Source organism: Ylistrum balloti, unplaced genomic scaffold (genome assembly GCF_031769215.1).
Source record: "Ylistrum balloti isolate Yb309-2 unplaced genomic scaffold, AGI_CSIRO_Ybal_v1 Utg369848, whole genome shotgun sequence".
NCBI lineage: Eukaryota > Metazoa > Mollusca > Bivalvia > Pectinida > Pectinidae > Ylistrum > Ylistrum balloti.
In genome coordinates this window covers 229,603-253,759 of record NW_026782002.1, presented here as the reverse complement: position 1 = coordinate 253,759, position 24,157 = coordinate 229,603, and the positions used below count along the sequence as shown (strand labels likewise).

General features: G+C 33.6%; 1 protein-coding gene across 1 annotated transcript in view; it reads right to left on the bottom strand.

Annotated features, from left to right (window-relative positions):
- Positions 1-24,157, bottom strand: part of LOC132545458 (NACHT and WD repeat domain-containing protein 2-like) — a 40,497-nt gene that overhangs the window by 3,906 nt on the left and 12,434 nt on the right. The window contains exons 3-6 of the mRNA XM_060209141.1: positions 9,319-9,435; positions 3,877-4,080; positions 1,120-1,264; positions 208-761 (exon numbers count right to left, since the gene is read on the bottom strand). Coding sequence (XP_060065124.1) covers positions 208-761; positions 1,120-1,264; positions 3,877-4,080; positions 9,319-9,435 — 1,020 coding nt within the window. The remainder of the gene's footprint in view (positions 1-207; positions 762-1,119; positions 1,265-3,876; positions 4,081-9,318; positions 9,436-24,157) is intronic.

Genomic DNA, 24,157 nt, shown 5'->3' with positions numbered 1-24,157 from the left:
TTAATCATGAATCGTTAAACATTTGACTCTACAAAAGTATTTGCTGAATTCACATAAGTCCAGGTTTTCATCCTACTAGAAATGGATTTAAATCAACGACTAAGTGGCAAATTCGGCACAGGATACATCCGCTATTATAGACATAATTGATATGATGGAAATGAGAGTTTCCAATACAAAATAACTGTAGTGAGAATAATTGTTTACCTGGCTTGCACCTTTGGCAGTCAAAGAAGTCTTTCCGCATCCACTTTCTCCATGTAGAACAAACGGCCTATTTGAAGGACCGACAATGTGTTCTTCTATCTTCTTCACAATATCTTCGCGTCCTTGAAACACTTTACAATACTTTGTGCACGCGTGAAGGTGTTGTAGTGCCTCTGTAAACACAGGATCACTAGACAATCGTTCATGCTTTGCCATAGCATTGTCCACCAGCATGGCAATGGAGGTATGAAAGTGATTCGTAAAGTTTTCTAAGTATTCCTTGTGCGTATCTTTGTCAATTCCTTCTCGTCCCCATTCTACTTTGAAACGAACTAAATTACTTTCTGGCATTTTCTTTGTTAATTTTTCATCACGAAGTACTTGAAGAAGCTTTTGAGCCTCCCCATCTATGTTTCGGGCAGCAAAGTCTACGAATTTGTAGGCAAAACGGTACATTGTTGGGTTGATATTGGCGATTTCTCTGACGTATGCAAGACAATGGTCTTGTACATTATTGGCTTTCAGGATACCACGTTCAACTTCCCTCTCAGTTACTGTAAGATAAAGCGATATTATGAGAAACTACATTCAATAATATTTCACCTCAAAATTACGAAATAACATACAGTTTATGATACCATTTTACGTAGAGCATAATTTGATGCGATCAAATGTTTGCATGGCAGTACTGAGGAAATGATTAGGTTTCAAGAAAATGTAAATGATACCAACCTGCTAAGCTACCATTGTACTACTCACAATGTAATTAGAAAATAAAAAGAATCGAATAGAACAAGTCCATTACTATGTACACTACTTGCTAACTTCAAAACTGCGAAATTAATATAAACGATTTAAGATGTATAAAAAGAGTAAACTAATTTGCAACATTTTCTTATGATGATAATGTACCTGACATGAAGTAGTTGTGCATCTGTTCTCGGTCAAGCTTTTTTGTGATGAAAAGTACTTGAGCGGCCTTCCTCATTATCCTTTGTAGCTTAAGAAATGTTTCCCACCATGTGTTTTGATCAAGTTCCTGCAGCCGCTGATGTCTCTGAAAAAAAAATATATCCACAAAATTACAAAAAGGTTATAATTCTTTGCAGTAGTTAATCTAATGATATTTTCTGGATACTGAAGTATCTCCGGGGATATAAAATAGATGACTATGAACAAATGCGAGTATTGGTAAGAAAATTTAGAATGAAAGGCAAACCTCAAAGAATAGCATCTTCCAACGTACTGAATCACCAGGTCAACTAATTTGCTAGTGGAAAAGATGCGTATATTTATACATCAACTTTGGAAATGAAATTAATAATCAATCCTTATATGTTAGATAATAAAAATAATATGGCACGAAGTTTTAAGCCAAATGTTTTTATATAGTGTGGACTATAATTATGTATCTACTAAGTATCTCCCATAATGTTTAGCGTGCACTTAACTTAGCGATGTCTTTGTGAATTATATATGGGTGTTATCTGTATTGAGATATGAGATGGTATAACTTAAATAGTATGTTATCGTTTTAGAGTTTATCATACTACTATTTGAGACTGAAATTCATGACCGCGTGTGTCGCTATTGCACGCGAGATAATCTAACTAATCATTTACATAGTGAAAATAATTACACATACAGATAAAGATCTTTGTAATTACCTCCTGACGCATATTGTAAATGATGACATTTGATCTACAAAGACGAAAAAAAGGAAATATCTTTATTCTAGCAATTAACTGATTACAGCGACTGTCTGTCGCTTTTCATTTTCACTCAAATAAACGAAAAAAAACAGGTACATGTATACATCATTAAATGATTGAACAAGTTATTGACATTTCTCAAATTAGAATCTATGACGCAAATGCGTGTCTGTATATCTATTAGAGATGTATTTTATCAATACAGCGCGGTATGAATAGACACCGGTTGCTTTTTTAATATGCATGACGTAAATGTTTAAATAAATGACAAAAAATATCCTTGTCGTCTTGACCAACACTTTGTGTCAATGTACCGTCGACTGACAACAGTTGTATTCCATATCATATAACATCACACATTTGAACACAATTTTATAAAATATTTAATTTTAAAGGTTTTAAATAATATCGAACTATACTATTACAATTGATTATGCCATTACCAACTAAAAGCTGGTCTAATCACTTTCAGTTACTGACCAGAAACAAACACACCGTTGCCAACCGATCATGTCCCATCGATTATGGTATTCTTTGAAACAAGTAAAATATTAAAGGATTTTTTCCTTTATTTAACCATAGCTGTGTTAATTATAAACCATTAACCGTTCGAATCTATACCGACATCAAAGATAAATTTTGACTTCAGGTTTTAATCAAGAAACTTGTCATTAAAATGTGTAAGTAATGTACGTCAATACTTCAATAGAAAACTGTACTTGTTTAAGTCATCAAAACGAAATGAAAGGTTTTTTCTGGTAGTTAAATGAGATTCTAAGATCCTGTATATAAAAAAAATGTATTAAAATAAGAAATTAAAAAAAAACATGCATGATCTGAAAGTTTCCAAAAATTATATTAAATGAACAGCCAGGGTCGTTTTCAACAAATATGAGGCACGTCGCATGTTATTCAGTGCTGTCACAGTAAGGCATTTTGCCCAAGGACATAACTGCGACAATATGGACTGGTTAGTTCATCAGCTTCCAAAGAAACACCAAGTGCCATGGATTGGAAGCATCATACCACACATCAAAATAATGAAAGACAGTAAATTTATTTGCATAAATACACTTTCAGGTATAACCTCATCAAACAGAAAAAAAAATATGTCAAGCATGTTCAAGTCTCAAAATATTACCAATAAATACAAAAAGTGTGAAGAGAGGAGGGGTTAGTCCGCTTTATAGAAAATATGACCCATGATTACTTTTTACCCTCGATGATGAATAGCAAACTTATTATGAAGTTTTTAAATCTAATTGATTTCGAATAGACTGTTTCATCGAGTGTAAACAAGATTCACGTCATGGACATATTTTAAGGACGTCACTTTCAACCTACATAGCAAAAGAGCTCCTGTTTGGTTCAATACACATTATGTAAACGTTACACTGACGTGTCCAAACATAGTTGTATATCATACAACGCGACAATTTCATTAACTGGTGCATCACCAAGTTAATCGATAATCATTCCTACCTCGCAGTGCCTAATAAATTAAATGCACATGAATGGGATAGTTTATCCCCAGTAACTTTGAAGAATATGGTAGATGAACACGGTTTTACCACAACTAGAGCAGAAATTATTCTGTATACCTGTTTTGACTGTTGTTTCTATCTATTTTATTGACGGGTTTTCAGGTCAGTTATCTTTGATTGCATGCATATCTAACAAGGGAGGTGAACCAATTATACAATCTGATGTTCACATTCTATGGTTCAACAATAGTGTGTTACAATTACGTTGAAAAATCCATTTGCAGATCTCTGCGACAAGAAATGCGTCACGAAACCGTTTTACTGCAGATACATCCACAGCAGAACAGAGCAAATGTTAGGAACCTCTGGCGAACAAATTTTCGCATGAACTTGTTAATTTTCGCCTTGTACTAGTTTAATCAAATCGCACATTTTATTTTCTCTTTAATGGGAAAAGGACGAAACTATCATACCTTGTTGTTAAAGTTGGTGAGTATGGAGCTAATAGGCTGCAGGACATACACAGCTGGTACCGTGTTTTCGTCTTTCATATACCACTTATCAAGGACCTCGATTTCGTCCTTCACAGACTTGACGCACTCACGGATCATTTCGAACTCAGTTGCTACGATGAATGTTGGTAGGGGACGATATCCGTACTTCTGTCCGAGAAAAACCTGTAACAGAAAATAAAAGAATACTGATATTCCCCCATAAAATCACTATTCCAAAACGAAATTGATTAAACGGTGAGTTATGAATAAAGGAGAACATTTCTAAATTTCTTAAGCAAAAATAAAGGATTACTTTTTTTCGTTTGTGAAAGGTTGTATACTGAAATTGTCAATACCGAATACATATTGGCCAACTATTTTAAATGGAAGAGTTGTAATGATATATATAAGTATATCGATTCCAACGAATACATTGAAGAGCTTATAATGAATTAAGTTATAGATTCGAAGATCTAAATCATGAACTCCGTCAATTATTTATTTTATTTTGTTTCTTAAGTGTTGTTTTTGGATTTTTTTTTCTGTTCTCAAAATGCCGAAAAACAGAATCCATTCTCAAAATGATGAAAAACATAATTGCCCAAAAATTACTGCCTTGACATTACAAAACTTAAGGTCATTAAATAACGGGCCATTTTATTTGACATGATAGCATTATCTGTGCATAAAATCTTTCGAAATTAAGACATATCACCATTTCACATTTGATTAAAGACAATGGCATTGATAAGTTACAGTTAAAGTGTCTACTGCCCTATCTGACCTTACGAAGACATTAACCGACTAAACCAAACTTCTGACTTGAGGGCATGGATCACGAAAAGACAATGATGGAATATTTGATACCAATTAAAGTCGGGGTTACTCGGTGCTTCCTCTGACTCTAACTATTCCAGTATTTATATCTTCATATTAGTTATGATTGATTGGCAATGCTGATCCCAATCTAATATCTCCCTGACATGGCAGGTTCGACGCCACTCACAACGGTATTAGAATATGCACCAATTATCATATCACGTCTACTTTACTAACCAGTAACTGCTGTACAGTAAACATGTAAGGCCAAAATGAATAAATTTGCTGATGATTATTTCAAAATATATCAATGTTTGTTTCAAATGCCCAAAAAGTGACCATGAAATTAGTGAATTTAATGTACAGTTCAATATTTTTCCAGACACTTAATAGCGTTTTTCACTGAATATCATCGTTTTCATTTGTTGTTAACATTAAAGGTATGTGTGATAACACAAAATAACAGCTACAAAACGTGGATATTTTATATGAAGATATATGAAACAAGAATGGCATGGAAATATCCCAAATTAATTTGACACAATTTTGATCATGTAGCGAAAGGGATCATTGAATAAAACATTCAATTCAAATAAATACCAGATTTAATTATGAGACTCCTTTATTTATTTATTTATTTTTATTTCTCCTTAAATGAACCTTGTAAGAGGTTTGTTAGAACTGACATAAAAATAGTCGCGTTATTCTTTAAAACTTATGCATATAAGATTATAAGTGGAGAACCTTTTTTTTCCTATCAGAACTTTAAGTGTAAGAGGGTTTTACTTTGTCTTCAGTCAACATTTGCGACGTTTTACAATTACCACAACTTAGTTTGTCTATGAAATAATGATATATACTTGTTGCCATTCATTATCAAAGGATTTCATTTGGGAAAAAATGAAATATGGTGATGATCATTTTTATAGATAATGTCATAAAGTTAGTCACCACTAGATATCCGAATGAGGTGAATAACAGTCATAAACTCATAGAACAAATGATAAAGAATGAAGTTATATATATGGCTATAAATATGGGTGTTTAAATTAGACCACGAAACTTCCATAATTTATTTAATTTAATAGGACTGCGTTTTGAATAATGGTATGTTCCAATTCCATTGCAATTTGACAGCTTAACAAAAACAGTATTCCAATCTCACTGTAAACTCTACGATGTAATGAATGGAATATCAACCACGAATGATTGACCCCTGAATTATTGATTCTGCTCGCAATAGAATTAGTAAAAACGTAAATAGATATTTCTTTGTCTACATGATGAAAAATTAGTAATGCATGATGTACAGTACCATTAACTGTCAACAACCATTGATTTCATTATTGTGAGGATGATGCGTTGCTATAGCACATCGTTTTCATAACACAGTCGTTTGTTTCTCTACTATTGTGATTAGCAGGAAATACTACAAGATATTTTCTATATTCTTGGGCTACATCCCTTCCACAATTAATACACATATTCATGAATAGAAACGAATGATATATTTGCATTATAAACAACTACTTAAATGGAGCTAGGGCCAGATATTCTTAAATACCGTCAAGTGTAACTAACCTAATCATATTCAATTAAAGTTATCGGAATTGAAATCACTATATGATAACACTCTATCTAGTGCCATGCAAATAAAATACAAAGAGAATATTTTCTATGAAAATGGCACAAGGAGAAAGATGTATTCATTAAAAAACGAAAACAGCAAAAAAGCTGATATATTGGTATTTGATTTGAACGTTTATAAACAGAATCCATAATTAAAACACTCGAGTCTAAGTTACAATTTTGAAAATTGTTGAATTACGGTGCTAGTGAAACTCCTATCGTATAGAAAGGCACTGTTCATTTTTGTAGCTTTTGTACAACAGCAAAAACAAATGCTAGCTAACTACCTCATCATTTTTGTTCGTTTTTTCATAGACATAGATATTACATTACAATACCTGAAAGAAATACGTCTTATTCACTTATTCAATGAAAAGTATGTCCTATGTGTTCATTTTACATGTAATAAATAATCTGTTATCATATGCATTAAAATTTGTATTTGTTAATGGATATTGTGGCTCTGAAATACAGTATGCCGATTTTATCTAAGTTTAACACAAAATATTAAACCCAGCCCAGAGGCGATTTAACATTAACACAGAACTATTCAATGGTAACACTTGGGTCTATATATGCACTCTCTGTCGCGGACAATGCATAATTATTCAAATGAAGGATTAAATGGAAACATTCCCCCTGACATGTGCGTAAATTGAAGTCTATAGTCCCATCTTTGTAATATTACAGGCTTCTGTCTAATCCCTTTATTGCAGATGAATGATAATTTCACCTTTGACCAATTCATACCTGCTTACGTCATTAACCGGAAGATGTTTCCCCGCACGTAGATACTATGTATTGATTGGCTAGATGACAAGTTATTTATTATACCTAACCAAAGGATGTTGATCTATTTTACAATTGAGTCTAATGGAAATGGCAAGTTTCTAGCACCTATGTATGGGCTTATCTTAATGTCTGGTTCATAGAAATTATCAAGCTCATTGATTTTATATCATAAGCCCGCGTGGAGTTACCACAGTCGCTTTGTAATGAGTTTAGTCAGCTTGAACGTTTAATTAATAGTAATTTTCTAACGATATTTTCATTGATTTAACTATTGACTTCTTTTACATATACATCAATCACATGACATTCAAACTAGGACTACCAGGAGAACACCGACCCCATTACTTAAAGTCCTATTAAATACATGGATTCAATAAATAATGTTTGGACTATTCATACCTAATCACTTAACGCTGAGATAGATAACTCAGTCGTCACCTCTTTGTGGCTTTCCTTTATTACCAAATAACTACATTTGATTGAATCTGTGTTTCTGTAATTTCCAAACAATTTCCATTTGTGATACTTTCAGCCAACACCGTTGTCATGTTCAATTGCTTTTGTGTGGGCGGAAGTAACCCCTTCATTTAATCAATACCACGAGAAGAACTCTTCATGCAGATTTACCTTCCATGGCTATATTGCAGGCCAGACCATCAACACGCACTGATCAGCTGTATTATAACTACCCATGTCTCTTTAATCTCATGACATGGTCTTTGATTTCGTAAAGTTTTAGTTGGTAATAAAAGTGTGCATGGATATTAAAAGCAGTAATAAATCGTCGACCTATTTTGGTGGCTTTGAACATTAACTATAAATCATAAAGTCTTCTGCGAAGATCCTTATTGGATGAAATGTACAAACAGTTAGATAGAAGTGAGAATTTCCTTTTTATTCATAATATTGCAGGAAAAGAATTACTCAGAAATTTCATTTAACTATCGTAAAAGCCTTATGTTCGGTTTTGAAAGTTTTTATAAATAACATAGCAATACCTCCTAAGACTTAAAACAACGAGCCCTTAGTATCATGGCCAGGTCTGGATGAAGGAAACAGATGTGGGATGTAGGTTTATTCTTTGTTTGGATATGCAGTATATCACTCTAAATTTCTAGAAAAAGTTGCTAATCTTGTGTGTCCGCTGTAGGTCTATACTGATTACGAACTCCTTCTGAAGGAACGGTATCAAAATGAATCTGTACTCAAACCCGGAAACCTTAACTTACTAACGCTTAAGAGATACTCTATCTACGGTTAGATGCTGTTAGCAATATACCAGGGTGACAATCCTTGTTAAGAACAAGACGAGAAGAGATTACATCGATTCTGTTTCGAAACGATATTTGTTGATGAAAGGAATTGCTTTTTTGTCATCCTTCCTCTTTCCTTAGGAACACTCGCGTAGCATACAGTATATACCAATTAGGCCCACCATATCATGCACGTGTTTCCAGATGAATGCCGATATGGTATACCTACTCAAGCGTTAATGCGCTGTAGAAAAGGCAAGAATGGATGCGGAAGGTTGCGTTATCATTTCAGATCAAAGACAATATATAATTCATCCGTATTCAGTGACACTGAAGGTAGATTTAAAGTGATCAATTGCTTCAGACGGATATACATTAGTAATCCCATAGAGAAAGATTGTCAATAGAACAAACTTAAATGATATAGAATAAATGTATTATTGGGATTGTATAGTTTGCTTAAGAATCAAAATAACACGCAATATCAGGTATTTTATGATATATATCCTGTTGGGTTTTGATATTAAAATGCTTTGAAGTATGAACGGGCATGTTGTTCATGGTCTCGCAAAAGCCATCTGAAGTCAATCTTGATTTTGAAATTAACAAATTTATATAGTAGAAAGTATTGTTAGTCATGCAAAGGAAGATAATGGAAGATGCTGGACTTTACCCAAATTTAACTACAGAACCCTGAGCATATTCTTCAAATATGATGAAAGCAAGTCAGACGCCGTTCCAATTAAGAAACAAAAACGTTGCTTAGTAGACTAGATAATGGATGTCGTATGAACTCTGTGATGGCGTAAACTATGGATGTTGTGAGAAGGTTCTCTATCGTTGATGCCTTTTCTGTTATAATACAATTGTTTCGATGATACTACTATAAAATTAATATTTTCACGTCAGAATATAAAGGTTTACTTACCACAAAGTTTGGACCTATAGAGAGACGCTGACAATTGTCAATTTCTTGCATACATAACTGTGTGGTCATATGATCATCTGTGGCTTCATCTCGCACTCCCCATCTCATATCCACCACCTACATAGACACAAAAACAGGTTCTTTGAGTTATTGAATACTAGTATGAGCTATTGCTTGTCAAAAGTTTATCATTCAACACTTCCAATTTTCAGGCACTCAAAACAAAATATACTTATATAAGAAATGAAACTAGTCAGAGAAAAAAATAATAAATTGATATGTTATTTTTTGAAAATACGAGAGACCCATTGCATGCCATCTGATGTATACAAATTACGAAATGTATTTATTATGAGGCTGCTGTACCTCCCCGTCTCGATTTGACTTTACTTTTGATAACTTGATTTACGTTAGTCGCCTCCTAGGCTTCAAAATTTAGATCCTTAGCATCACTGACGAGTCGTAGTAGGACGAAACAGCTATATGTGACTCTACATTATAAAAATGTGCTATTGTACAATCCACTTAGACGTCATTGTCTAGCCAAAACACCTTGATTAATCAGATATAGGGTAATATAATGAATCAGCTGATTCGTACATCTAAGACCCGTTAATGATGACATTGTTAGAAAATTTGAATCCTATGAGGCAACTATTGAAAATCCACATTGGTTTAATTCCGTGTTGAAAACCAGATGGAAAGCTGCACTTAACCCAATATTCAGTGATTTTTGTACTTTTGAATGCTTTCAAAACAAACATCAAGTGCGTGTTTACTGAGAAATGATGTGACATCAACAACACTGCAATGCTTCTTAATGACCATTGACGTAATTTGATGCACGTAAATATGTGTTGGATGTTACATTTTATATTTTTTATGCTTCCTACGACATATTCTAGTATCAACCAACTGTTATAATACAGCTCTAGAGGAAAAGATTTTAGTCACACTCCATTCTATTGGTGTGGATATTTTATTTATATTGGTAAGATTTTTTTTATCTATATCCACTTCATGTCAAGAGAATATCTATGGGAAATAATGCTACCTATGGGCGTTGGCATATTGTACTTGAACTGAAGTGTGGTAGCCTCGACATGTTAGAATGAAACTCCAATCGGTCAATTCATACTAACTATGGGCTTACCGGTGATGCGCCAAGCAGAGATCCGTAAGAACGAATTTTTTATGGACTTTGCTTTATTTCCCGTCTTGAGAAAGACCCGTATGCTCGATTGATTGCGATAACGCTCAAAATTAAGTTCAAAAGCAAATATGTTTCAAAGTGAGTCGTTTGTAGGTGTAGGAAGATTGTTTTAAGAAGACATTAGATAAAGTTTCTTGCGGTCACACGACTGACACATTGTGTATAATTCATCTGCTGTGCTAGTAACAAATTAGATAGCTATATGAAACAAATCACATATTATCATGCACAATGAGACAATATTCCACCTACTGCTGAAACTGAAACGGTCAATATGTATCAGAAAACATTAGGACGCACTATTACCAGGTTTCATGCATCTAATGAAAACCGTCCATCTATCAAGCTTCCTTTGTGTGTTTGACTAAATGGCCCTGGATGATTACTCCGTCCTGAGGATGGCCGTCACTTACTCTAGACATTAAAGAAACGGATGTCTCAAAAACTCATAATTACATTGTATGGGCTAATTACAAACAAGGAATATAAAACATAATTGAAAATAAGGTATTGAACTCATTCTATAGCAAATTATCACGCTGATAATGGCATATATATTCAGTTTGGTTTAAACGGGCATAACCCGTCTTGTGTACAATATTTATTAACATGTGATCACTTCGATATACAAATTTGACTTTAACATAAAAAGCAGTTGTTGCGTGACAGAATATCATTTTGGAAGTCAAAATAAAAGTGACACGTCATTACAAACCGGAAATTACCCTGCCATTTTTAAACACAACCAATGGAAGCAGTCCCGTTTTTAACGGGCATTATGCAATTAAACACAGTATGGTTGCGTTGTAAAAAGTCACGGTAGTTAATGACGAATTATTAGGATACGTCCGAATGATTTAAAGCGTCCGCGTCTTTTAGACGATTATTAAGTTGTTAAATATGGGTTGCAATGATAAAGCGTCTAACTGAAGTCGATAAAAGCAATGATGCTATTTTACATCCGCATTGAAAACCCGACTTCCGGCACGAAGTGTAAATGTTGGCTATCACTGTCAATAGTTGACAGAGTTATGGCCATGTCTAGTGTGGCAAGATATCGCGTCTGTGACGTCATTAGATGTTGTATTTCAAACACTCTCTCGCCATTAATGATTTCAGTAATTGACCGATTTACTCAGAAAACGGTCAATAATGTGAATGTTTCTTGGCCACAGTTTTCGGTTACTTAACATTGACTGTTATGGTTGATCCTTAAAATGCAAGATGTAAATATTGCACGTCTATTCTTTTAAAAAATGCAACAAATAAATTGCAACCAAATGCCCGAAGCCTGCACTGAACATTATGCTAGAATTCTTTTGCAGGACATTTCCTTATTGTTGTAAATTAAAACACGGGTGCACTTTAGATAAAAGCCAGCTTTAGACTAAGTAGTCGTTTCATTTCTGTCGTTGGTAGAAATTATAAATTTAAATCACCTTTCATGACAGAGTTTGAATTATGCCTATTTGAAAAAGGTTTTTTTGTGGGAACATTAGAGACTGAAATCCAAACTTCATCAGATCAGATAATCTCTACTAAATACTGAAAAAAATCAAAGTATTATATAGTCGTGTCTGAAAATTGTACAAAAGAAACACAATTGAATTACACCATTTAATACCGGTACAGAATTACAAAAAGTGGAGTCAAACAATGTATTAAAATGTTTCACACAGCTGTTACTCCTTTGACTCGTCAATAATGTTACGGGCTTGAATGTTGTAATCTAAAAGGCGACTAAGGAAACTTCACGATGATCGAAATAAATGACAAAATCCAGATAGACTGGTGCAATAGACACATCATTAAGTTAATGTCGTCATTGTCATATATCTGATAATTTCAGGATTTGATTATCACGCCAGCAGCTAGGAAGCAACTGGATGTATCACGACAGCTTTAAAGTGGAATACTGTATCATTTCAGTTAGAAACCAGCTACACATAGGAAACGACTGGCTGTATCATTTAAGTTATAAAACGCTTCCCTGTATCACACCAGCTACAGCTAATAAACGTTGTGTTTCATAATATTAGCTAGGAAGTCACTTGCTGTGTTTTTTCAGGTAGGATATGTGTGTGTTTGTTTTGAAACGACTGATAATGCCTGTTACGATGACAATATAAATTAATAATATATGTTCTACATCAAAGAGTGACTGATTCCTTGTGGAACTAATTAGTCTTCTTCAAGTGTTTATTCCATATACATCACATAGAACACAGGGTTTATAGTTCAATTCCCATCCTAGGTAATATCTATTAAGCTTACTAATTGACTATAAAGACTACAATTAGAACGCCTATTTACCTTCTAATGTTTCACCAACTTAATAATTTATATGCAAATATTTATATACCTAATTTACATGTACAAACTCGAAACTACAGCGACCCGTACATGGGTGGTCAGTATTCTACTTTTACCATAATCAACAATAAATGTTACAGCTATAAATAAAACATTGACGAAATAAAAAAAAATAACTTAAACACGTATGCAGGTTACAGGATACATATATCAATAGATATCTACAGTTTCAGGCCGATTTTGAAAATTGTCGACACCTCGTGAGAGTTTCATTTCGATAAGCACAGTAATCAAAACTCTAACGGGATCGTGGGACGGCAGCAATTTTCAAATATGTGCTTAAAGTTGTTGTTGGAGCAAATAACTGGATATATTTATCTATCGTCATTTAATGAATTTTACATGTTTTTCTATTTCCTATAATCCATGCATGGGGTCGCGGTGGTCAAGTTGTTAAGGCCTCTGAGCGCCTTCATCACTAGCCTTCTGCCTCGGTGTCACGGGTTCGAAGCCTACGTGGGAGCTGGCCGAGGAAAACAAGTGGTTAAGGCCTCTGAGCGTCTTCATCACTCGCCTTCTGCCTCGGGGTCACGGGTTCGAAGCCTACGTGGGAGCTGGCCGAGGAAAACAAGAAGTTAAGGCTTCTGAGCGTCTTTATAACTAGCATCCACTTTTGAATCGCGAGTTGATTGGACATCAAGCAACAATTAGTCTGTATGCCACAGTTTAATTCTTCTTAGTAATGGCCTTTGCTCAAAACATATACACCGTAAAAATTCCACGGGTCAAATATTTCGCGATCGAATTATATATCAACGAATTCATATTTCGCGATCTGGACGTGAAAGGACATTTTACACACATGTGTCTCATTATTTCACGGACTAAATTTTCGGGGTCACTTTACTGTACCGCGAAATAGTGAAAATATCATCCCGCAAAAAATAACCGGCTATATATAAAAGTAATTGATTTTTGTTGATATTTTCACGAATCCTCTTTAAGCTTGCGTCAGTTAAGAGTAAAGATGACAAAAACTTCCAGCGAATAAAGTATCAAAAACATGAATATGCCATGCTAGATTAAGTATAAACACATCTAATACCGGAAATTGAATTTCTTAACTAACAATTGATCTCCGAGAGGGTAATCCGGAATCAATCCAGAAAAGATGCACGTGACCTGTGAAATGAGGTCAGTTCCGGTTTACCATTGTTCTTTTAATGAAACAGGGATCATTTTAATGGACTTGGATGATTGAACACTTAGACATCGTTACTAGTAAATTGATTCATGAATTTAACATCACCAATAAACACAATATATCGAGAATTACGTTTGTTTCTTTGTGTATTAGCTATATTGCATCGTGTGGGGATGAATACTCCAATAAACTTATTTCATGTAGCCATTCCGTGATTGCAATTATTATAAACATTCATAATGCGACACATAAAATGTACTCGTTAATTGTCAAACACCCACATAGCATTCACTTTAGCCATAACCTCCAGTCGAAGAGGCGTCTACGTTCAGACTAATGCTTCACATGGGAATCGTATTGTAAAAATTGCAGTGAATAGAAAAACGTAAAATTTTAACAATCAAATTTCCCCTTACACAAATTCTGCGCGTCAGCACTTTTAAAGAAAAATAGGTGGTACCTTACAAAAACCAACAAGAGGATATTGTTATTTCGGAAACAACATATTGAAAGATCAAATATTATAGAAGAGCAATATTTGAAATGAGCTAATATTAAGAGTAAAAACCCTTTAAAATTCAGAGAAAGACCAAGGGCTCGAACGGGTAGGGCGTCTTTTGCTCCACTGATGGAACCAAATGTGTACAAGTAAGTCACATCCAGTAAATGCCACGTTCTCTTAATGTGGATCTGGTAACTAACAACGAATCAACAAGCCAAAACAGCATATGATTAACATTTACAGATAAATAAAAACAAAACATTTTAATATAAATAATGAAAAAAATTATGCATTGAAGCAAATAATAAAAAGATGAAACATTTTTAAAATAAAATAAAAGTGATTTAAATTTGACATCTCATGGTTTGTTTATTTCAGGAACAATAGTTGTAATAATAATAATAAAAAAAAACAACAGATGTTCAACATTATTTCATTGACATTAAGTCCTGACCTGTCATAGTAAATCATTTACAAATTAATCGGAGTTTCAGTACGATTGCCGACGTGATTTGATTTGTTGTCAAAATAAGGATCAAACTTATGGGTAGCCATGAAACAGTGTCATTAGGACACCCGTAGTGATTCGACATCGCGAGTCCTGTTTAATCCCCATATAGAACGAGATAGCGCCTACCGTAATAGCTTCGACTTACTGCTAACTGGGACATCACTTATCGTTTAGTAGTATTCTATTTAATTTTAGTCGGTGGAAAATGAAGCGTTGATCCGACAAAGCCATTTATCTCAAATTTTCTTAGCTACCTACTAACACATCTCAATTTGTCGCGGTGGAATCGCAGATAAACATTAAATACATAACAATGGCGGCACTTCTGATCAACATGATTTATGAGGCTATGGAATCCCTCTTCACTCGACGCTGCCAATTTTAGTTTTCAATCGGGCGCTTTCTCGTGAGGAAAGTTTAGTTGTAGCACTAAGGAGTCATCTGCTTAACACACGGTAGAATATTTCAAAATAATAAATACCAAAGTACGACCGACGTGTTAGAAATGTTTGGTTAAGATTTTCGTTAGACCGATTCAATTATCAAGCATTTTGTCGATCAATATGTCTGGATCAAACTGATGCTTGAAATCTCCCACAGGCTGGGACGGAAACATGTTTGTTATCAGCCGATAAGTAGGTTAGAAAGGTGAGCTATTCTAAGCATGGTTATGTTGACATAAAACAAGTCGTGTACGGGTTATCATAGTAAAATAAAAAGAAAAATGTTTAAAATATTCCAGGAAATCGTGATGAGGTGGTAACATATCTATCATCTGTTGAATTTATTTCAAATAAGTGTTTTATTATTTATAAGCGCAACAGTATACAACGCAACAATATTCAAAAACATAATTTATTTATTTATTTCAACAAAGGAAGAAACTAAATAACACATGTTTTTTTCTATAGGAATGAACTTTCAAACAAAGTTTATCGATTAACATAAATGAACTTTGAAACTGATATCAAAGTCAGGTGTAAACACATTAGTGTATATTTATTTTGGCATAACAAAGTACATATGATTAAAAGTATCAGAACAAAATTTAAACAGTATCTTGTGTAAATACTCAAAAAATGAAATATCATATCTATATGATCGTTTATCAATTTCAGTTGTAATTTGCATTTTCTGAGCAGAGGGATTGGTGCTATCTCGTTGGTACGAAAATCTAAGCGAATTGTACTCAAAAAGACAAGGAAAATTCCACCGACTTCCTGACATAAATAATTTGATATCATACTGTTTTAATACTTCAAGTGTAATAGGTTTACGTTTTGAAAACTTTCAGTGTGTAATGTAAGATAAAATCATAAAAAAACTAAACTGAAAACATAATATTGTACCTTTGGTATAAATTACCATTATGAAAATATGTTCACATATGACTCAAAACCTTTCCGGAACTCGAATGACGTCACTGTCCTTGCGGCCAACAGACTGCGTAGATTTAAGTACACATGCCGTTAAAGGTTTAAAATAGGGTAACTTGATAAGTTATCTGTCTTTTGTTTCTTTTGAGTACAACTTTCATATCCTTCCACGTCAATTGTCCGATAACACCATAGGCATGCGGAACTATATCATAATCGCGTGTTAGAATCCATGATTCTGTTAGTACAATGGGAAACATGTAATTTGAACAGGTGTATGAAGTGTTTGATAACCCATATGTTTAATACTAACAACACGTACGTGCTTGGGAAAGATTTAAATTCCACGTAAATATGAAATAACACGTCACGTCGCGTGGCTTTGAAATAATACATGGCCAATTGATTAGAAAATTGGGTTCAACTCAGCGGATTAATTCTTTTAGATCGGCTTAACTGTGCACTATAATACAAAATGTTTATCGATGATAACACGGCCTTGTACTGGAGTGGAATGTTTGCACCAATCAAGTTTATCACAGTACAATATCTGCACCAAGTTATAGCATATATTGATTAAGATTTCCATAACAATGTCGCACTATACGATTATTTGCACTAAAATGAGGTCAGGGGTAAATTTGAAGACTTTCGGTATAGTTGTAAAACATCTTTTATCTATTTATTTATTTTAAACTGGAAGCTACATTTCTAATGTTTTTATTGACTTCAAGCTTTTCGAGGCGATACTTTTCAGGCAATGTGTATTATTATGATAACATTTACTATGAACATGAAAATGATAACTTGGGCACAGCGACTACAAGAATTTTATGGAGGATGAAATACTAAGTTTTTGTAAAATGCCATACACTACAAAAATACGAGTGCATTTGTACCATATCACTGTCATTTATCGTCTAAAAACAACAAGAAAACATTAACATGTAAACATAATCCCAAACTCAATAAAACTAATGCAAAATATAAGCAAAAGAACATTATATGGAGACTCCTGAAAAAAAAAAAGATACGACCAAGTGTTCCGAAAGAGTAAGTGTCTTCTGCTTCATCAGCCAAGCACCCAATGTAAATCATAAAAATCGGTTATAGTGGATAAAAAATTATATCGAATCAGGTAATAATTTATGTTATCTGTTAATATGACAACCTGACAAATGTGATTTTCTTTCTAAAGCGAACAGAGAATCACTCGTAAATTATAGAGAAGGTTTGACGAAGAGGTTCAAAACACGTTTAGGTTAATCTGACAAAGATGAGTTATGTCATAAGCAAGGGCAACCCATCGGAATTTCTGTTAGTTCAGTCAGGCGAAATACTACATTTAGTAAATATTGTGAATTGTAGTATTTGTGAAACAATGTATCTGTTATATAGGGCTGTATAAAAGGATGAGCATTGAAGTATTTGTGTGTTTATTCACCTTTAAGGCTGTGAGTACATAGCTGTATAATTATGTATATCTTGTGCTATTTTATCCGTTAGGCTATACACTTGAATACAGTGGATATTGTCTATCCCCAAGGCTGTTTGATGGAATACACAGAAATTCATTTATCTACAAGGCTGTTAAATTGAATACTCAGGGGTTCATTTACCTACAAGGCTGTTTGATGGAATACTCAGGACTTCATTTATTTACAAAGCTGTTAAATTGAATATATGAAAGTGAATTTATCCACAAGACTGTACATTTGAGCACCCTGGCCTTTATGATAAAGTAAATTTGAGTCAATTTATCCACAAGGTGGACAATGAAGTCCTAATGATATTTATCATGTAAGGCTATACAATTGTGTACCGTTCAGGACGTATCGATTACTTCTCAGTGTAAACAAGTTATTCTATTATCGATACGGTTAGGTAGCTGATTAGACATGTCATTGGTCTCCTTTCATAAAACACATATGAATATTGCTTTCTGATATTGTCGGACGATTCAATATACAATTTTTACGTGCACTACAAATTCTAAAAGTCATTTTATTGGGTGTGGGGGTAATATTGTACATATATACTAAAGATTTTGCATGTATATATATATATAGGGAGAGAGAGATCAAAATTGGATGAACATTCCAAATAGGTATCGTTTTATTATCGCTTTGTTTATTTACTTAGTATATTGATGTGGAAATATGTACGATTCTTTATCTAGAAATATTACCAAAAAAGGCAAATCGATACACTCGGATCGATATTAATTCAAATAAATTTATAACCATAATAAGTATCGATGGCCAAACACTAAAATCATTGTGTCTCAGGTTTACCACCTACATTTATTTTTTTCTAACTAGGAATACGTTAATAAAAGTATATAGAAGAGGCGATTTGTTTTATAATATTTTAATGTCATTTTGTACATGATTTTTGGAGAAGTTATGTGAATCAACAGTTCAGAGAAACCAAAAGTTCGAGTTGTACTGGATCTTAAAATGACCTGTTAATGAAAAAAAACAACATGTGAACTCAATCATAATCCTAACTGAAATTCAAGAAAACTATGGCAAAATAAGATTTAAAGAAAAAGACTGCGTGAAAAAGTACAAGGAGAATAACTCCAGGTGTTCCGGAAGAGTATGCGTCTTCTACTTCATTGACAACACCAGTATTAGTAGCATAACATATATAAGAGAAATAATGATAATGAAATTTCGTATATATTTGCCAATTTATTACATATATATTGATCATCTCGCTGTATCATTTTGCATTGTCAAATTACTAATTTCAATACGAGTTGTCACAAAAAATTTCAAATGATTGTTTGGATCTACTGTATATAATTCTAAGCTTGTTTTCGAAAAAGGTTCCTATCATTTTTTACACTATACAAATATTTAATGGGCCGTGGAACGTTAGATATGTTACTGAATGATCATATATTTTCGTGGGGCTCAAATTTCGTAGTTTTAAATTTTCGTTGTCATTTGATTTCGTGTATAAATCTTGCTCAGGAAATCTACTAGTGCTTAAGTCGATGTCAATTTTTATCTCCATTATTTCGTTGACAAAAAATTCGTGCTTTAAGAGTTAACAAGACGAAAACAAAACTCTCATGAGAAATAACAGTTCAACAGTGCGTCATAACACGTCGGTGCTTGCCAGGTAGTTTTCATAATTATCGTTAGGTCATTAGGTTTGTCTTTCGTCCGTTTTTTGCGTTCTTTTTATACTTCGTAACTTTTATCAAGCGACAGTAAGTTAACAATGAAAATCTACATTAGCAATTGTCATATCCGTGAAATGATGTGACAACAGATCACCGAGACTTTTAAACATACGAGATCAGCTTTCTCAGATAACACAGTCGCAATTATTTCCATGTTTCATGTGACAAACAGGATGTACATATTATATAAATAGATTATAATTATGTTCAGTCTGCCCGTAATTCAACACAATCATCATCTGTAATTGGTTTTGCCAACCGTCTGTCCGTGAACTGACATATCTGTAAATTGTCTCAGACAAGTTATTTGTCATTTACCTGAAAACGATTAAAAACTGACTGATTCTCAGTAAGTAAATTATATGACACCACCACAGGTATAGTGATGTACAACATCGAATTACCCATAATTATATATGTTTAACCCAAATTAAAAACAAAGAAATACCTTCACAATTTACGCAAGTTTAAACTGATCTAATTAGTTTTCACATATGCAGGTACAAATGAGTCTATCAAGAGCTTTTCATCCTAAATATGTTATAAGGAGTTAATTACAGGGTGATAAATATGAATATGTGTCATACTAGCTTACTTCTATTTGCTTCTCTGTGTGTTGTCTTTATTTAAATAAAATGTTGATCAAAATTAATAAAGCTTTAACTAAAATGCGTTTCAATAAGCGAAAACAATGTTTCCTATTCGTTAGCTATCTGTGCTGTGATGTTTTATATGTGTTTACTTTAAATAAAGTTAACAGTTGGTAATATTCGCGGAAAATTTCTTTTCGCTATAGTCGAGGTCATTAAAGACAGTGCGGAATTAAATACCAAGAAAAAAATTCACAGTGAAACAAAATCTTAGAAAATACATATTACATGCCTTAAATATGAATACCAATATCTAGACATGTGCGACATTCTATCCCAGTTAAGTTGCCTGTACCGAGAAACAGCGAAATATTAATCATCGAAATTGAACAGCTTTGCCGTATCAAAAGTTAAACTAATATGACAAAAGTTCTTAGATGAATTATAGTTTACAATACAATTTTCTAGACCATTGAAAGCTCTGTGACTACAAAATTAAATCGTTATGTATTAGTTTTAGCCTTTTTCGGATACATGCCAATAACAACAGCTATGCGCTTGTAAAAACATTGGTAGTGGCGACAGTGTCAGAATAGCACCTTCTGGTATTGTAATCGAAGGCATAAAGACAAGAATGTCAAATAAGTTTAACCACGATCAACCTTATCATCAATATACAACATATTTAGCCTGACAATCCCATCAAGGGATTAAATTGATTTGTGTAAGATCTAACGATAGTATTATCGTTGCTGTATCCGAAGTAAACAGTTATTGCTTCTGATATTGGGCGTCTATCATCCTTGTATGTAATTAAAGGACAGATTCGACAGGTCAAACTTATATGGTATATATAAGGATTTGTCAAAATCCCTTTGATACTAGATAGGTCTGAAAGGTAACGAAGCCTATTAGGGTCATTTACCACATAAATGTCTGGCGTAACTACGAGAGAATTTATTGGTTACTATGACACAGTCTCCTATACCTAGAAAATAGAGAATTCAGTCGTATTGTCTTATCATATTCCTTTCATATTTTCCTTATATGTCGTAACTTTAGATACCTATTCATAACACGATATAAATACATATTTCCATACATTTTAAATGACGCGTAATTGAATACCAAATTTCGATATAGATTGAAGATTAGATACAAAATAACTCAGTAATAACTTTGACTTCATCATACAGACATTCTATTCTCCTAGGACTCGTCAGTGATGCTACATCATACAACTGTTTCGTCCTTCTAGGACTCGTCAGTGATGCTACATCATACAGCTGTTTCGTCCTTCTAGGACTTGTCAGTGATGCTACATCTTACAGTTGTTTCGTTCTAGGACTCGTCAGCGATGCTACATCATACCGCTGTTTCGTCCATCTAGGACTCGTCAGTGATGCTACATCATACAGCTGTTTCGTCCTTCTAGGACTCGTCAGTGATGCTACATCATACAGCTGTTTCGTCCTTCTAGGACTCGTCAGTGATGCTACATCATACAGCTGTTTCGTCCTTCTAGGACTCGTCAGTGATGCTACATCATACAGCTGTTTCGTCCTTCTAGGACTCGTCAGTGATGCTACATCATACAGCTGTTTCGTCCATCTAGGACTCGTTAGTGATGCTAAAATCCTATAATATTGAAATCTACGAGACGACGTAGGAAAATCAAAATTGACCGAAATTTATGTTTAATAGTAGAAGGGAAGTTGCACTGTCTTCTTTATTGAATATGTTTAATAATTTTCAATTCTAGATTTCAAAAAAAAAACAAAACAAAAAAAACGTTAAGCACATGCATATTACAAATCGTGCAATTATTCAGGTTTACAAGAACATGTTTTTTTTTTCATAACTACGGTTTTTCAATCACATATTCTATGTACGACTTTTTTGATATTTTGTTCTTTGTGTTCAGAAGACGACAGTCACATCGGTGCATCAAATAGAAATGTTTGATAAGTCAGAGGAACGTGAGGTAGGTTCATGTTTTCACTTCCATTTGGATTTATTCTGAGGATTTGAGAAAATCCTGCCCTCTCTACATATAATTGGTATGTTGATATTTTCACCAAATATTGATCTAAACATTCAATTCTCCCTTACTACACATGAAAATCACGTGTACACTGTAGTTGATTTCCAGGTGTACATGTTACCGCCTCAGGTAATATCCTAAACCGGAGACCACATTATAAGTTTGGAACAGGAAGATTCAGTGATATTGTACTATTAAATTAAACATCAAAATTATAAACATGATGGATGTAATATGGATGATTTTGAGTTTTCCATCGCGGATATATAAAAGACTCCATATCAAAGGGAAAGACAATAAAAACACGTAACAGGTGTCAATTTTAGGTCACATTTCAGTCTTTAACATGTTCTCTACTGATATACCGTCCCTTGTGATCCCAATGTCCAGACGGTATGGTACGTACGTCAGAATTATAGACTTCACAAATACAGGTTATAGAAAAGCACTGCATTATGACTCTATTCTTATACATCTGCATGACTCGACTTCTTACTAAATTGTCTCTGGCATATGCTGTTACCAAGGTAGGGCGAGAGATTTGTTTAGATTGTCAGCCCATCAAAATCTAAGTAAACAAAACGGTCCCACTAGGTCAACAAAATGTCATCCACGCTATCTCTATAACGTACCGCTTTGTAGCTCTTGTCTCGCGGAACATATCCTCCTTTATCAGAAATTTTAATTACATTTATATAGATATGTAATAGCTAGGACCAAACTGTGAGTAGGCTCTCATCCGAATATATCCTCCTTCAAATAATTGCATTTAGTGTCGTGTCATAGGTATATACGCGACATTCCGTTTCACACTGTACCATGTCTATATCCTGTTAAAGACGTCCTGATTCTGTTGTATGTCTTGAGTATCCAATGTATTCACGGATCGTCTGTGACCGATATCTAAAATGTTTTTAATCTCTCATTGAATTTTCCTTAGAAGAAATATCTTTACCACATATAGGTATCTAACGCGCAACTTTTTACAGTTAAAACATACACAATATATACATTGTTAAGTCTAAAAATTTTAAAAAAAAATTTAAAAAAAAAACGAATTTAAAAGCATTTCTTCGATAACAACAGGTGAGGCAATATCAACATCAATATTTAGTTAATATACTTTAGTCTTCTATTTCTCTGAACGAAATTCTCTGTCAGCGTATCAAGTGTACGTTTGACAATGAAACTAAATTACCGAAAATATTTACAATGAATTATTAGTCAATTTGACACTCGTTCAAATATTTACAAAATACCTGTATGTAATCACTTGAATTCGGCTTCAGCAAGTTTACCTACTCAGGTATAAACAGTGTAAGGCTAATTGAAAAAGAAAACCGACTCCTTTGTAACCGCATTGAATGGATGTTAAACGGAACAAACAGTTAGCATGAGTATGAGTAGCCACATGCACTTGAAAAGCTTCGGTAGATATCATTTACAATAGATGTTTGTGACTCATAATTTCTTTCTAAAACCTTTTCCCAATTTTTCGTCCTATCAGCTTGTTTTTGTGCAATTCTAAACACACATTTACCATGGTTAGAATTCATCCTTCAGATAAATGTTTTTCTCCTACATGTGAATAGAATAGTCAGCTGTTGAACTGTAGGTGATTTTAAAACTCATCCTCAAATTGAAATGTTCGTAAGCGTCCCGTTACTGTTACTACATACTTTTCTTAAATTCAGGTAGGGTACATATTATTTTAGTACAGGTGGATTTCGTCAGAACTTTTTATCAATGCAACAAAAATGTATTTATGATGAAAAACACGAAATTTAAGACTTCCGAAAATATCTAATTTTACAGTACACAATATTAATTCTTTTTAATGATTAAGACAAGGTTAGAAATCGCTATCTTTTGAAAAATATATTACCAACA